At 37.1% G+C, this 14240-nt stretch overlaps 1 protein-coding gene across 9 annotated transcripts in view; it reads left to right on the forward strand.

The window, feature by feature from the left end:
* The window catches only part of TBCK (TBC1 domain containing kinase), an 87892-nt gene extending 74534 nt beyond the window's left edge, over positions 1 to 13358 (forward strand). For 6 of the 9 annotated variants that reach the window (XM_023924698.2, XM_086888283.1, XM_023924697.2 and 3 more), the window contains 2 exons: positions 1551 to 1710; positions 12704 to 13358. In XM_023924698.2, the coding sequence (XP_023780466.2) occupies positions 1551 to 1710; positions 12704 to 12814 (271 nt within the window). In that variant the 3' untranslated portion in view covers positions 12815 to 13358. Of the gene's footprint in view, positions 1 to 1550; positions 1711 to 3815; positions 3969 to 6485; positions 6617 to 12703 lie in introns of those variants that run through there. The other 3 variants (XR_015286637.1, XR_015286639.1, XR_015286638.1) reach the window with 2 other exon arrangements.
* The last annotated feature ends 882 nt before the right edge of the window (positions 13359 to 14240 follow it).

The raw sequence follows: 14240 nt of genomic DNA on the forward strand, positions 1-14240 counted from the left end.
TGTTTCAGTTGGCCAGCAATTCTTCTAAGGCTTATTTCATTAAGCACGTTAACAGATATGTTGGCAGCCTTCCATTCATGTTTTGAAAGTTATAGCTGCATATTTATTGTCTCTCAGTCTGTAGCACAAAATTCTGGCCTTTTTGTAAATTGTCTTAGCAATTAGAACTTTTTATTAAATATTAGGTCATGTTTCTCTAAGTGTACTTAGTAATTTAAGTAACTAAATTTGTCCAGAGTTATTTTCTGTCTAAATCATGATCATTTCAGAATATGATCAATAGCAGTGGGAGTTATGTGGTTATAAATGGGGTTGGGGAAATGGGATTGGCACAGAGGAATAATGGAGGGATATAATTTTCCCATTCAAAATAGAAATAAACTGACAACATTAATGAATGGTGCATGATCATCTTTTGTTCTTTCAAATGTTTTTACGTAGCCATGCTTTTCCCACACAATAACAATGATGATCTTAAAACTAAAACTGTTACATAAATAATGAAAAACGAATGCTACTATTACTCTAAATCAGTTAAATCTTACCCCCATTTAAGGCAGCTCCTTTATTTAATAGGATTCTGGGATTTAATTATAAATTTAACTAGCTTTCTGCAAGTACAGTAATAGATTGACTGATGTCACTATTTGGCATTGTGTATAATTTTGTAGAACTTTGCTGTTTCCCACCACTTCAAAGCTGTTTTTGCTTATTGCTGGAGAAGGGGAATATTCCAGGCATGTGTGTGTTACAGTCCATCAAAGTAATTCAGAGTTTTGTCAAGGTCATGGTGCATTTTCAAATTCATAAAAAGCTAGGTAGTAGTAGTCCAACTTAATTTTTATTTAAGAGACCTTCACATTCAATACTTGTTTATAAAATCTCATTGAATGATCATCCTCTGAAACTGAAGAACAGCTAACTACAATGTCACAGAGTTGTTTGCTTTTCTCAGTACCCATTACACACTTGAATTTAGTTGGACTGCAGATAATATACATGGTGCTCATTGTCTGGGAATCTGAGGTCATATACATTAGAATTTCAGTTTGGATCAAAATACTAGAGGACTTGTGGGAGTTGACAGGAAGTTTGAGGACATTTCCTGATAATCCCTGTTTAGTTTTGGTTCTCATTTTAAATACTTCATTCTTTTTGTATAAAATGCCTCTAGAAGAGGTGCTCCAACTGCTTATTGGTATTTGGCTCCTCTTAGCAGACTAGAGTTTAAGTGAAATCCATAAAATTAGGTATAACGAGGATATTGGCTCTTTAGCAATAAGTATTTCATTTTGAAGATCATTTTCTGTAGTGCTGTGCTGTGTCCTTCTTTGAACCAAACAGCTCTTCATTCTGTGCTTGCTTTCATATGTAGTGTCAGGTTTTTCTCCAAATGAGTAAACATTAAAGAGGTTTGTCAAAATACTGTATCACAAAAGACCAATGGTGTTGTATCATGGCAGCCAGGATGAAGAGTAGGTTCATCCTGCAGTTATTCATGCACCACAGGTTTCTCTGCCTTTCAGACCTCCTTAACTGATCCTCCTAAGCTTTAACCGTGGCCACATTTCTGGCAGCATCAATGTCCCTTTTGCATCAGCATTTACCACAGAAGGGGATCTCATCCAGTGCCCAGCAACTGCCACTCTGCAGAGCTTTAAAGGAAGAGTTGTGGTGATTGTAGGAAATGCAGTGAAAAACACAGCTGCTGTAAGTATATTGCTGTAATGTGTATTTTAATCCTTAGAGATACATCTTAGAGTAGCCTGCATATGGCAGTAATAAAATAAATGCTAGATTAGAATTTGGAATAAATTATAAATTTAGGTTAGAATTTTGTGTATGATGACAGGATTTGGGGTGATGTTTTTGTTGTTGCTCATTTCTGCTTCTAGACAAGGGCATTTCCCTTCAGGTGGTCCACATCTGAGAAGGCTCATGTTTTGAAATGCAATTGCTTAATATTATCTTCTTCAGCTATAAAATCTTTATTGTTGTCATGTCAGAAAAGTGACATCGACACTTCTAATGTGCATCAGTAAGAGCTTTCAAAATTGGCTAGTAGTTACTTTTTGTGGAGTTAAGAAGGACACACAAGGTGAGTTGAATGGGGACAGAAACATTTTGAAGTGCAATGGAAATAAGATATAATTAATATTCCTACCAGTAAGAAACAATGTATAGCCCAGTTTTTTAGAATCACTTGTTCCTGCAGTTGTGCTTAGTGAAGGTGAGAATGATCCTCACTGGTAACTTTTGTATGATATATTTACTGTCAGTGCCACTAGCTAGACAGGAAGAATATTCAAACTTGCCTGTTCCTTTCTAGAATTAAATATTTGATGGTGTTGAGAACTGCTAGACTAACACGTGAAAGTGCATAAATATTTCTTTCACTATACTTCTCTCAGATGAAGGAAAGTTACCCTTTTTTTTCAGACTCTTAATTATGGTTTACCTTTAGTTCACCCATTTCTTAAGCCTGTTTACACAAAGGACATGAACTGTAACCCTGATATGACAAGGAGGGCTGTGACTCATTAAAAGGTTGTCATGTCAGGAACAGCAGAAGCATCAGCCCAACACATGATGTTCATTTAATACCTGTAGGGAGTTGTAAGTAGATGGAGAAATCCCCTTTATTAACCTGCATTTCATCATTTAGAAAATTAACTTGTGATATGTATCAGGTTTCTTAAATCATAACAGAGATGGCATGGAAGAGACTGTAAACCACCTGTCACATAGTTTCAGTAATGACTGTCTAGGTTTTTGTGTGAGTCCAGGTGAGTTCATTTTTTTTTTTAATGTTTCAAAATTTTTGAAACAACCATGAAATGTTTCCTTTGCTGTGCAGCTGAAGAAATCTTGCTGTGTGCTTAATAAGTGTGAGTACTTCAGTCACATGGGAGGTGCTGTCTTATCCTCTAAACCCAGATTTTCTGCAGCCAAGACAATGTTGACCTGGGATTGTCAATATTACAGCTTTCCATAAAGAAGAAATGCTGCTTTGCCTTTTGATTTGCTTTTAGAATTCTTGAAATCCTAACTAAAGAGTTTTGAGCTTTAAGTAGCAACAAAATACTGGATTGACCAGTTTGACCACAAATTAATTCAATACTAAAGCCTAAATACTGGTTGGGACTCACCACATCTATCACACCCTTAAAGTACATACAAGACCAGCTTCAATCTGACTGTGTAGATAAAACCTTTTCTTTTGTGGATATTTTTTTAAGGCCGGTCTCAGTTTTACTCTGCACAGCCTTACAGAACTGTCTGCCACTCTTCACACCCAAGCTGTGTAGATCAAGGCTTGACAAGAGCAATAGTTATTACCTTTTAAATTTTACTAGGTAATCCAATGATAGGAAAAAACTTAAAAGTGAATGCATGGAAGCAAAACCAATTTTTGTCCATATTATAAGATGCTCAACTTTAAATGTATATTTTCTAAACAAAAGTATGTATTTCCAGATGAAATGGGATGAGCCAAAAATTGTACCTTCTGCCATAAAGAATTTTTCAGAAGTGTTCACTGATATTTACTGTACTAAAAATTTGGAGATTGACACTGCTATATGTTTAGTTTAAATTTATATAGGAGAGGCAGAGGTAAGTGTGGAAAAAAAACTAATTGTCTATGGGGCTGTTTATAATTAGAAGGTTGAATCTTCCATTTGTGCTTCATATGAACAGCTTACTTGGGATCACTTAAAAATAATTTAAAAAGCAAAGTGACATATACTGAACAGACCTGTACCAAAAGTTTTTTTGTACTTCATTTCTGTTTCTGTTTGTTGCATTTGATTCAGTGCCACATGATGAAAAATTTAAATTGGAAAGAAAATGTCTTGAGTGCTGTCTAGAGTATGAGATGTGAGAAAACTGAAAACTTCACCATAGCACTGTTCCAGCAAGAGGATAAGGAAGTCAGCTGTGTCTCATAGTGCCTCTGGATCTGACAGGTCTGGCTGTAGTTGAACACTTCCTTAGTACAGAATTAAAACAGGGTAATCCTGCATGGTAAACCATTGATGGTATTAACCCTAAAAGTTAAATTAATATGTTGGCTGATGTACAGAAGTCTTACTGGCTGCACCATTATCAGCATTAAGATATTGAAAAAGAGGTATTGTGTGGTGGTGTTTGCTTCACACTTCTCTGGAGAATATTCCTTCCTTTAGGCTGCTTCTCGCTTGGTGCCAGCCTTTCTTCTAGGTTTTTCTGGGGACTTGTTAACAGAACAGATATTTGTTTGTCTCTGAAAACAGCAGGAGACTTCCACATAAAGAGCATTATTTTGGAGTTCATCAATCAGATTCTATTTTGATATTTAACTTTCGGGTACATTAAATTGAGTTGAATTCTCCTTTCCAACTTCCACAGATAGATAAGTACCTTGTAAATTCCATTATGGACAAGTATCATTACAGTTGGGAATATAATAGTTAAAAGGGCAGTAAGTGTTCAACTTATTAGTAGGTTATCAGTAGCTTCTTTTTCAGTCTAGGATAAATAACATGTCTCCTGATTTTTGTTACTTTCAAAGTCAGAGATAACAGCAAGTGAAAAGGTGGATTATAGTTATGCATATGTAGGTCAGGGATTATTTTGGGTCTTTTTATGGAAAGGTGACATTACTTCATCTTCCCTCCTTCAGTCAGCTTTGAGGTGCTAAGCCATTATCTGTTTCCATTTCAAACTTTTGTCTATATTACTGCAATGGCTGAATTTAAAACAGGAGAAATACCTTACCTGACACTAAATCATTCTCTAGCAATTTAATTTTGACAGTGGCACACTTTTACTTCTGTCACATGGTTGATTAATAAATGTGTTTCCCCCAATGATTTCATATATGTGCTTTATTGTCAGCTAAATGGTATAACAGAATAAAATAAAATAAAAATGGTAAAACAGAATAAAAAGGACACTTTAATCAGTCTAATAATTAGCAACTTATTTATGTTTTGCTTGGAAGAAGACAGATAAGCTGTAAGTCAAAGCTTAAAAAGCATCTGCCTTTGTAGCTGGGAAATAAATTCTAAATTGTAAATTCTAATTGCTACATCGATTACTTTTTGCTAAAATAAGTTATGCTGCTATAAATATATTGTCTAGACAACTTCTCTAAGTTACTGAAGCAAAGTAGTCATTCTTACTGCATTGCAATAGCTAATAGATAAAATACATTCATTTTCTCCAAAACTAAGACAAGAAGTTCTGATTTTCCATGAGATTTTTCTGACCCTTTTCAAGGCAAGAGGGATGGGGTCAAATTCAGAATTCTTTTTGTATAACATATTCTTAGCTTGGAAAAAATATTTTTTTATTTCTATATGAAAAGAGCACATAGCATTTTCTCTCTCCCAGGACACTGTCAAAAATACATTTCTTATTTGAAGACTGAGACACATAGATTTAAGTGTCTGGTTACTACTGAATTTGTGTGCTTTTATTGTCATCTTCCCCGGGCCTTTTTTAAAAGCCCTTACCAAAGAAGCAAGTCCTTGCATGATTTTTTTGTTTATAAACTTGTCTTAAAACCACAAATTGATACCTGTGAAGCTTCCAAGGGTGATCTGAAGATTAGGTATTGCACAGAATACTAAAGGATTGGTGCTTCTAAAGACAAATATATTTTTTTGGAAGGGCTTAATGAAATTTCTTGAGTGCAAGTAAACAGAAATTAGGCAATAAACTTCCGGACATGTTTCCACTCTACATCTTTTAGACTGTTTCCCTGTAAATAGTTTCTGGAGAAAAGTGACTGAACAATTGGAATGAAAACTCTTCTCTTTGCAGGGATGGAGGGGCCCCTTATGATTCCCCGAATGGCTCTTTCATGTTTGTTTTGTTAAGGCCCCATTCTTCCATCTGCACTCAGACTCCTTGTTGCCTTTACAGAGGAAGAGATTAAGCTTGTATTTTGAAAAGTTTGAAACATTTTAGTTAATCAGCAACAATCCTTCTGGTTGTAACTCTCCCCAGTACATGGCTAAGTCTCCATTATTTCATTCCATAAATTTAGCCCATTTTATTACTGTAACATGTGTAATGTATGCATGCTTTCCTTCACAGAGAGAAAGCAGCTCTGCTGCTGTTGCCAGCTCTTCACACAGCCCAAGAGAGACACTTGGGCTGCCAGCCAGGAGTTGTGTTGTGCTGTTGTAACTCTGCCCCTGACCCTGGCTTTGGTTGGTGTGCACTGAATGCCTCAGGTACAAGCAGGGATGACCTAAATCTCTCACTGTTCCAGCCAGGTGTGAAAGAGGAAGGGAGAAAATGCCAGATCTTAGGGACATAATCTGAGTGTTCCTTATCCTCTGAAGCAAGTGCCAAGGAAAACAGGCTAATTCTAGAACTCCAAAATAGTTCTCTTTTTGAATGTTTTACTGAGACTGATGGTAGCAGTCATTGAAAATTTCAGTTGTTATTCGATGTGCGAGTTGTTTGACCTCTCTGTGTGCCTTACTACGCAGAGGTTTGGATGCTTCTGGAATGAGGAATTTTGGAGTCCTTGGCTTTACCTGTGGAAATACATCTGAGAGATGCTGGGAAGCAGCATGTCAGCTCTTCTCAGTCATCTGGGAAATCTCTGAGGACAGGAAAGGTGGGAGAATGGGGAACCTATATCTCAGAGTGGTGCTGTCAGGCTCCAGGGTTTCTCCAGACATCTGTCTTGGTTGTGGTTATAGTGTTTGTGGACGACACCTCTGAAAGAGTTCTCTTGTCCTTGATGGAGCTGGAATGGATTGACTAAGTTGTAACCATGTTGCTTAGAGCTACTGCATTACAACAGAATTTCAACTTTCTGGGGTTGTTTCTCAGCTCTGAGACAGAGTTTTGTGTTTCCTGATATTCCAGTTCAGAGAATCTGAAATAGTGATAACTGAAATAGAGATGGTAATGAACTATAAATATTTGTTACAGGTTCAGAACCTTGTGTAAGGATATACCAGGCAGAATGGAGCTGGTGAATTTGGCAATTACAATATCCATGCTGCTTATCTGGTGCAATGTTGTTTTGCTTTTCTCTTAGCTGTATCTGAACCAGCCTTTGAATAGGATGGACTGACTGACTGCTGCAGGAGGGTTTGAGTAGAAACTGAACAAAACTTGCAGTTTGGGTAGTGCTAGGAAAAAGTACTACAAATCCCAAAGAAATGTTTTTCATTATCAAATACTTCTTTGACCAATTTTCAAGATTTAGGGCAACCATAGACCTGGGGGAGGAGGTAGAATCTTTCACAAAGACTCATACTTCCTTTTTTTTATATCCAGGCCAGCTGTTATGCCTCTTTTCAAAATTACATATTTCTGTTCCCTAACAGCTTTTTTATTTTTTGTTGAGTGAAAAATTGAATAGTTTTCTTTCTGTATTTTCTGTATTTTACATTCCATTTGTTTGTAATGTATGCACTGCATTTATTTTGCTCACTATAAATTAGCTGTGTTACAACAGCTAAATATCTGTGACCGACTTTAATTTTCTACTTACTTTCAGGTGGATTTTTTTTTACTCTATGTTATTTCTAGGTGGAAAATTTAAAATACAGGTGTTTAAAATCTATCACTTGAAGAAATTTGAGTGTTTACTTTCATTCTCTGTAAAACTTACTCTAAAACCAGCTATTAAATACCATATAATGCAATACTGTTTGTTTAGGCTTATTTTCAAATCTTTGCATCTAAGTCCCTTAAGTTACTGTTGTGTTTTTGTACTGATGGAATGGGAAGTGTTCCCTTTTGGACAGGTCTACATATAGAGAATTTTGTGTTGATCTTGTTAAAACAGTTGGTTCTATGTTCCACCCCTCCCACCCCCTAGTATGTGTTTGCACCAAGTTGTCCTTTGTGTGTTTGGTTGGGTTTTTTTTAACTTCCATTCAGTTTATGGTAATACTACAACCAACAGCTAGGTACTGTTTTGTTGATAAGACAGGTTTTAGATTCCTATCTTTTCCATGGTGTTAAAGTGTTGTTTCATTTATCTGGAACCCTTTAATGCAAGAAGTAGCTGTCTAAAAATAATCTTGTGTACTGGACCCGTGTTGTGCAACATGGAGAGTGTTGTATAAAAAGTTGCAGACTGATCACTTAGACTGTTGAGGTTTCAGAGAGGTGCAGGTGAGCTCTTGGACTGGAATCACACAGCAAAATAGACTGTAGTTCCTGAGAGGTTTGTGTAGCATGAGTTTACAAATGAAATCTAGAAACAATTTTGTGAAAATGAATGAATACTACAAAATTTGGTTGATATCTCGCCTCCAACGTCTATTTTCCTTCTGACTCTTTCAGAGCATGCTGTTAATATTTATACCATGGCAACGCTTGTCACAGCAATCTTTTTTGGTATTCTGGTGCAGTATGTTACTCCTCCTTCCCTCCCAGCGTGCCCTTTAATTACAGCCTGTCACAAGAATGTCTGAGAAAGTGAATAATGTGTACATAGCAGCCCTCCTGGCTGGCCCAAAGGCTGCTGAGACTGGGGCTGCTCAAGCTGTTGTGTCTTACACTCTGTGCTGCAGACAGCCTGAAAACCTGACGTGCCTGGCATAAGACATGCAGCACTTGAAAGCTGTTATTTTGCAGCTTGGAACAGGGTAGTAGAAACATTTTGATAAATTCTCCAATGTGCAGATCATTAAGGTTCTTGATGGTGCTTAAAGGAGCAGTCCTGTTATGCTGTTTATATTGAGAGCATCACCAAGGCAGGGTAAAATGTTTAATATTTGCCCAAATTTTGGTATGATTTTGCTGTGATCTTGTCTGTCTTTGAAAGCCTGACTTTTTGTATCTGCATGAAGAGTCTTAGCTGACTACTTTCAAATGCAAATTGCAACTTTCTGTCTCAGTTTTGCTCACCAAGAAGGATGTTTTCTGTGGAATTGATGGATGCATTAGTTAATAGAGGAGCTGTGTTTCCAAAGTCTTCAGCAAAGTCATCATATAGTAGTCATTAAACAAGTTTCTCACTTATTTATCCTTTCATATGTAATATTTGCTGTGAAAGCAGCAAGAGTTTCAATTTGGAAGTTCGGTTTAAACATAAAATGCAACCAGGGAAAACACAGTAACTGAATTTGGGAATCTCATTTTGAGGAAAGGCCACCTGAAGCAGAAAGTAAAAAGCTTAAAGTCTTGTAGTATGCCTTGAAGCCTTTCCTCAGATAGGCACAACTCCCATTTCCCCCAACTAGTCTTCTTGTCTAAATGAAAACAGAAGCATTATTACAGAGGGATGGGATTCATTGGTGGTATGGGGAAAGAGTTATTTCAGAAGTTATGTCAACACAAACATTTGATAAATTTGAGAAAGTTTAATCATATAGTAAAGGAGAGTTTATTTCTATTTACAGAAATATATTTCTGTATAATGGAATTTCATTTTATACTACCTTTATATTTTCAGTATATCTCTCTTTAAAATGTAGGTGCTTTAAAGGTTGCTAAGGATGATGTAGCCCATAGACTTATCTCTGCACCATGTTATTTTCAGTCTTAACAGCAGCTTTGTAAATTGGATTATTTAGTAAACTACAAATTACATATTCAGGTGCTAGTTAGTAAACTTCTAGCTGACACTTTATGAATGCATATATAAAGGAAGTAGAGCCCCTGCATGCATTCCAGGATGGCAGTTTCTGCTGCAGAAAGTCTGGGACATTCATTCAGAAGAGCATCTTGGGATTTTTTTTGATGCATGAGATTTTGCTTTTTTTTTTTTCTTTTTTGGGATCACTGATTTTTGGTTTTTTCCAGCTTTTTAGGACACTAATTTTTTTTTTTTAATCTTTATTTCTTGGATTCAGGCTACTGGTATTTGGCAAAACTGAGGGTCAAACAGGGGAGAAAAATCTATGTAGCTATTTCAAATAGTCCTTCTTCTCATGCCTCTCCATCAGTGCATCCACCAGAAATAACACTCCCCCTGTATTTTGAAAACAGTGGCTTCATAAAGTGGATTTTGGCAAGGCAAGGTACTGGGTGGTGTTGGAACATTTCAGAAACATGGTGAACAAGTTCCTGTTCTTGTCTGCGACAGACAGGCTCCTCTGTCTGGGAGAGGGTGGCACTGACGTGTACAGAGGAACAGAGCTATAAAAGGTCAAACCTTTAATAAGGAAGACTGCTATGCCAGTGAGAGAATGTTTCTAAGTCTGTGCTTTACCAAAAGTTACTATTTCTATTTTCAGTGAAAAAAGGGGGGAGGGCAGAAGGTAAAACTAGGAATGTCTTTAATCAGCTCAAGTCCTATTGCCATGTGTCCTAAACCTGGACGCTTCTATGCAGTGCCTGGGCAGATGTAAGTGCAAAACTCTTGGAGGCTGATATTGGGAATTGGGTGGCAGCTCTCAGCTTATGTCAATGTGTCTCTAAGCCCCTATCTCACAGTAGTGAGATACTGATAGGTGTACATTTCCTATTCAGTAGTTTTTCCCTGGCTGGTTGTTCAGCTGCAATATTTTGAACTGTATTTGCAGCATTTCTCACTGAAACTAGGCAGACAACAGAAAACAGTTCTGTGACCAAAAAAAAAAAAAAAAAAAAAAAAGGTTTGTCTTACGGTGTATCATCTTGTACTTCCTGCCATCGTTGCTGTCAGTCCCAGATTTTGCAGTGCTTGCTTGCCCAAAGCCCTGCAAGAAGCAGCAAATTCCTCACTATAAGGTTTTAAGGTAACCTTGTCATATGCAGTGAAGAAAATGTATTTCTAGACATACCTTAGTTAATTAGTTCTGAAATACAGTGGTACACAGGCCTTAATGCTCAAACCCCAAGTACAAGGCATTTGTTTGTGTATTTTCTTTTAAGATTACATTGAATGGTAGTTTTATGAGGGTTAGGGCATTCAAAACACTAGGATCAGGGTTTACAGTTTATTATTAGCATTTTTAAATTATCAGTAGTCAGAGAGTGGAACATCTCTGTTGACACATGGGACATTGTACTCAGGAAATAACATGGTGCTTCCGGCCAGCCTGAAGGCTTGTTGCCATTTTTCATTTCTGAAATGGTTGGCTCTGAGTAGTGTTGGTGTCTGGGACACAGCACTGTCCATTAGTCACAGGTGGAGAGCACTGTGAGGTGACAGATACGTGAAGTAGAGATATCTGGTAGGAATGTAAACTATTTTTGTAGTTCATGGTATGCACAGCTGAGTGCTATCTTTGTCTCTACTGTACACCACATCTTTATGGACTGTGATTATAGCAAGAGGTATTTGGACTCTCCTAGTGATGTCTCTGTGCATATTACACCACCTGTGCAGCCAAGAACCTTTCCAAAACAGCATTTACTTTGCTCATGAAAGCTGACATCCGCATACAGTGTAAGTTTACTGTCAGCTGATTTGATTGCTTGATTGCCAGGATTTTTTTTATTTTATTTTATTTTTTTTTTATTTGACTTCTGTACTGAATAACCCGAACTGATGGGGAAGGAGATGATTGAACTTCGAGTCTTTCCTAGGCAACCACCTGAAACAAATTTAACAAGCAGAATGCTTACAGGTAATGGTCTAGTACATCTAGTTCTGCCTCAGTACTGTTATGCTGTAACAGGTAATTTGGAGGAAAGTAAATGAAAAAAGAAATCCCAGGTGCTGAGTTTGACTGAGGTGCCCACAGCTGTTCTTGAATCAGTGATTCAGTTGTTTGTGCAAAGTTAGCGACCTGGACATCATGCTTGCACATGTTCTCAAATAGCATTGCTAATTATTTTAAGTAGTCAAAAAGGGAATTGCAAATGTTTTACATAGCCCATTGGAAGCACTCAATGATCCTACAAATGGTACTGATTTGACAGCCAAGTTTAAAGAAGCAGTCTCAAAGACTGGGATGGCAGAGCAATCTCTCACAGCTTGGAAATTATTGTTATTGGAAGTTAAGTAAAACTTAGTTTCTCACTGATTAGTCCATTTGGTGCTTACTTTTTAATTGTAGTCAGTATGTAGAAGGTAGGTTTTACATGTAATGCACAAAATATTGTTTGGATTTTGGTATTCTGAACATAATTTTGATTTTTTTACTCATAATTATTTTGCTATACAAAATATCTTTGTCACTACAATAATGTTTCACAGAGTTACTTAGTGGAAAGTGGCAATTGCTGTGTTTGGTTTATGGCATGAATTAATTGAGGAAAGAGGCTTTCAGTGGTGGGGGGATACCTGCTTGTACTATTTAAGCTGCCTGTGGGCAGATTGGTGGGAGCAGGGAAGAGATGGTAGACCCCAAATTTATATCTGACATTTGTGAGATCAAGTCACATCAGACAGGTCTGACAGGTAAGCAAATGACTATACCCTCAAACTGTGATGCTTGTACATTGGGTTCACTTAGGAACCTACAGAAAAGGGCTGGGAGTTAGATTAATGCACAGAAAAATATTTGTTAGTTCATGCTTTGAGAGAGGCTCCAGTGATTGCCCTGAGATTAAACAGTCATTTTAGAATGAGGTAAAGTCCTGCATAAGCAGAGATAAATAAAGATCATTGTTATTAGTGGGCCACTTTCAGGACCACAGAATTCATCCCAGCTGTTTTAACAGCTCCTGTGTTGGACTAACTGGTGCAAAAAAAAGAACTTCATAGGTTCTGATATTTTTTTGTTAATTTGCCTTACATAATATTAACAGAAGTTATTGTCACTTAACAACTATGATATGCAATGGGCTAATGATAGATCTGTTTCAGTTTGCAGCTCATCTGGTGAAAAACAAATACCCAAGGGTCTGCATCCTTGATGGAGGAATCAACAAGATAAAGCCAACTGGTCTCCTCACTGTTCCTTCTCCACAAATCTAAGTGACTGTAAACATTCAGGACAATCTGTCTGAAGAGGAAAGTCCTACCTACAACACAGATATCCTGAATCTAAAGGGCATTATGGCATCTTCCTAAGCTATCCTCATGACCAGTGTCTTATCCTGCAGCCGTGGAGCCCAGGAGTTTGGTGTTTGTTCTTTAGTATAGAGCTTCAGCTGGAACTGATCAAAACTGAAGCTTTAAGCTTTCTAAGAAACCTCTTTCAGCATTGCAGTGCACAAGAACTTGGGAAAGTCTGAATACAGAGAGAGGAACTCATCTGGCTTTTGGTATCTTATATTTCTGTGGAACAAAATTAACTGGCACTTGATGGCTCTAAGGTACACTTAGATTGTTTGAAAAAGTACTTTACTGTGAATATTGAAAGTAGCAAAATGAAACTGTACCATGTATATCATGTGAAAAAGTGTGTTCCCTAATATTTGAAAAGTAATTGCTGTATCTTCTGACCTGCTTTATTTCTGAGAAAGTGGTTTTTTTTCATTTGGTTTGTAAATAAAGATGTGTCCCAAATTGAAAGTCACTGTAAGAGCAGCTGCTGATTCAATCCAAAATCTATCACAAGATGGAAAATTTCTTCTACTCTGTGGTGAATTTAACAGTCTATTTCTATAATCATATCAAATGTAACAATTTCTGGAACAATTGCAGTTACCAGAAAAGTAGACTTTCAATAGCACTGTGTCTTAGGAGTATAAATCATTTATTCTTAATAACATGCTTCCATTTTAGAAGCTCATGCCTTGGAAGGAAACATTGCAATTTTAATTTTCATGTGAAAACATTCTAGAATTATCACTCTTGTATGAATTGGAAGTTGAGAGTTTTCTTTGGCCCTTTGCTCTTTCAGCTAGTGGTGTCAATTTTCTTGGGGATTTTTTAAGTCCTTGAACATGAACTTTAAAACTGACAGACTGGGACAGCAATCTGTTTTTGAACTAGGCTGGATGCAAGTGCTGCAGATGAGTGAAAGCAGGCTCCCACAAAGGGCATAAGGTAGCTGTGCAGTAAAGATGTGGGAATGACTTTGCAGTAAGAAGCAAAAAGCATTTAAAGCACTGACAGAAGCAGGAACTGGCATATCTCTTGCTGAAAAGCTAAAAATAAACTTGATTCAGACGACTTCCACCTTTCAAGAGATGTGGGGGAAAATACCCCAGCACCCTAATTCCTCCTCAAAATCCCATGTTAGGTTTGCTATCTTGTCAGGTCCATTATTCTAAAAGTAATGCTGGAGATGGGAGGAAGACTAGGAAAATAAAAGAATCTGTCCTCAAGAATACTCCTTGAAAATGCTACATTTAATCCAGGAAAACCAGTTATGTTCATGTACGACTGTCAATATGGCAGTGAAATTAAATGGGAATGTGGAAGAATGTGTTTTAGAAGACAAGAAAGTGTTAGA

The sequence above is a fragment of the Cyanistes caeruleus genome, chromosome 5, assembly GCF_971803275.1.
Source record: "Cyanistes caeruleus chromosome 5, bCyaCae1.hap1.1, whole genome shotgun sequence".
In the NCBI taxonomy this organism is placed as follows: Eukaryota; Metazoa; Chordata; class Aves; order Passeriformes; family Paridae; genus Cyanistes; species Cyanistes caeruleus.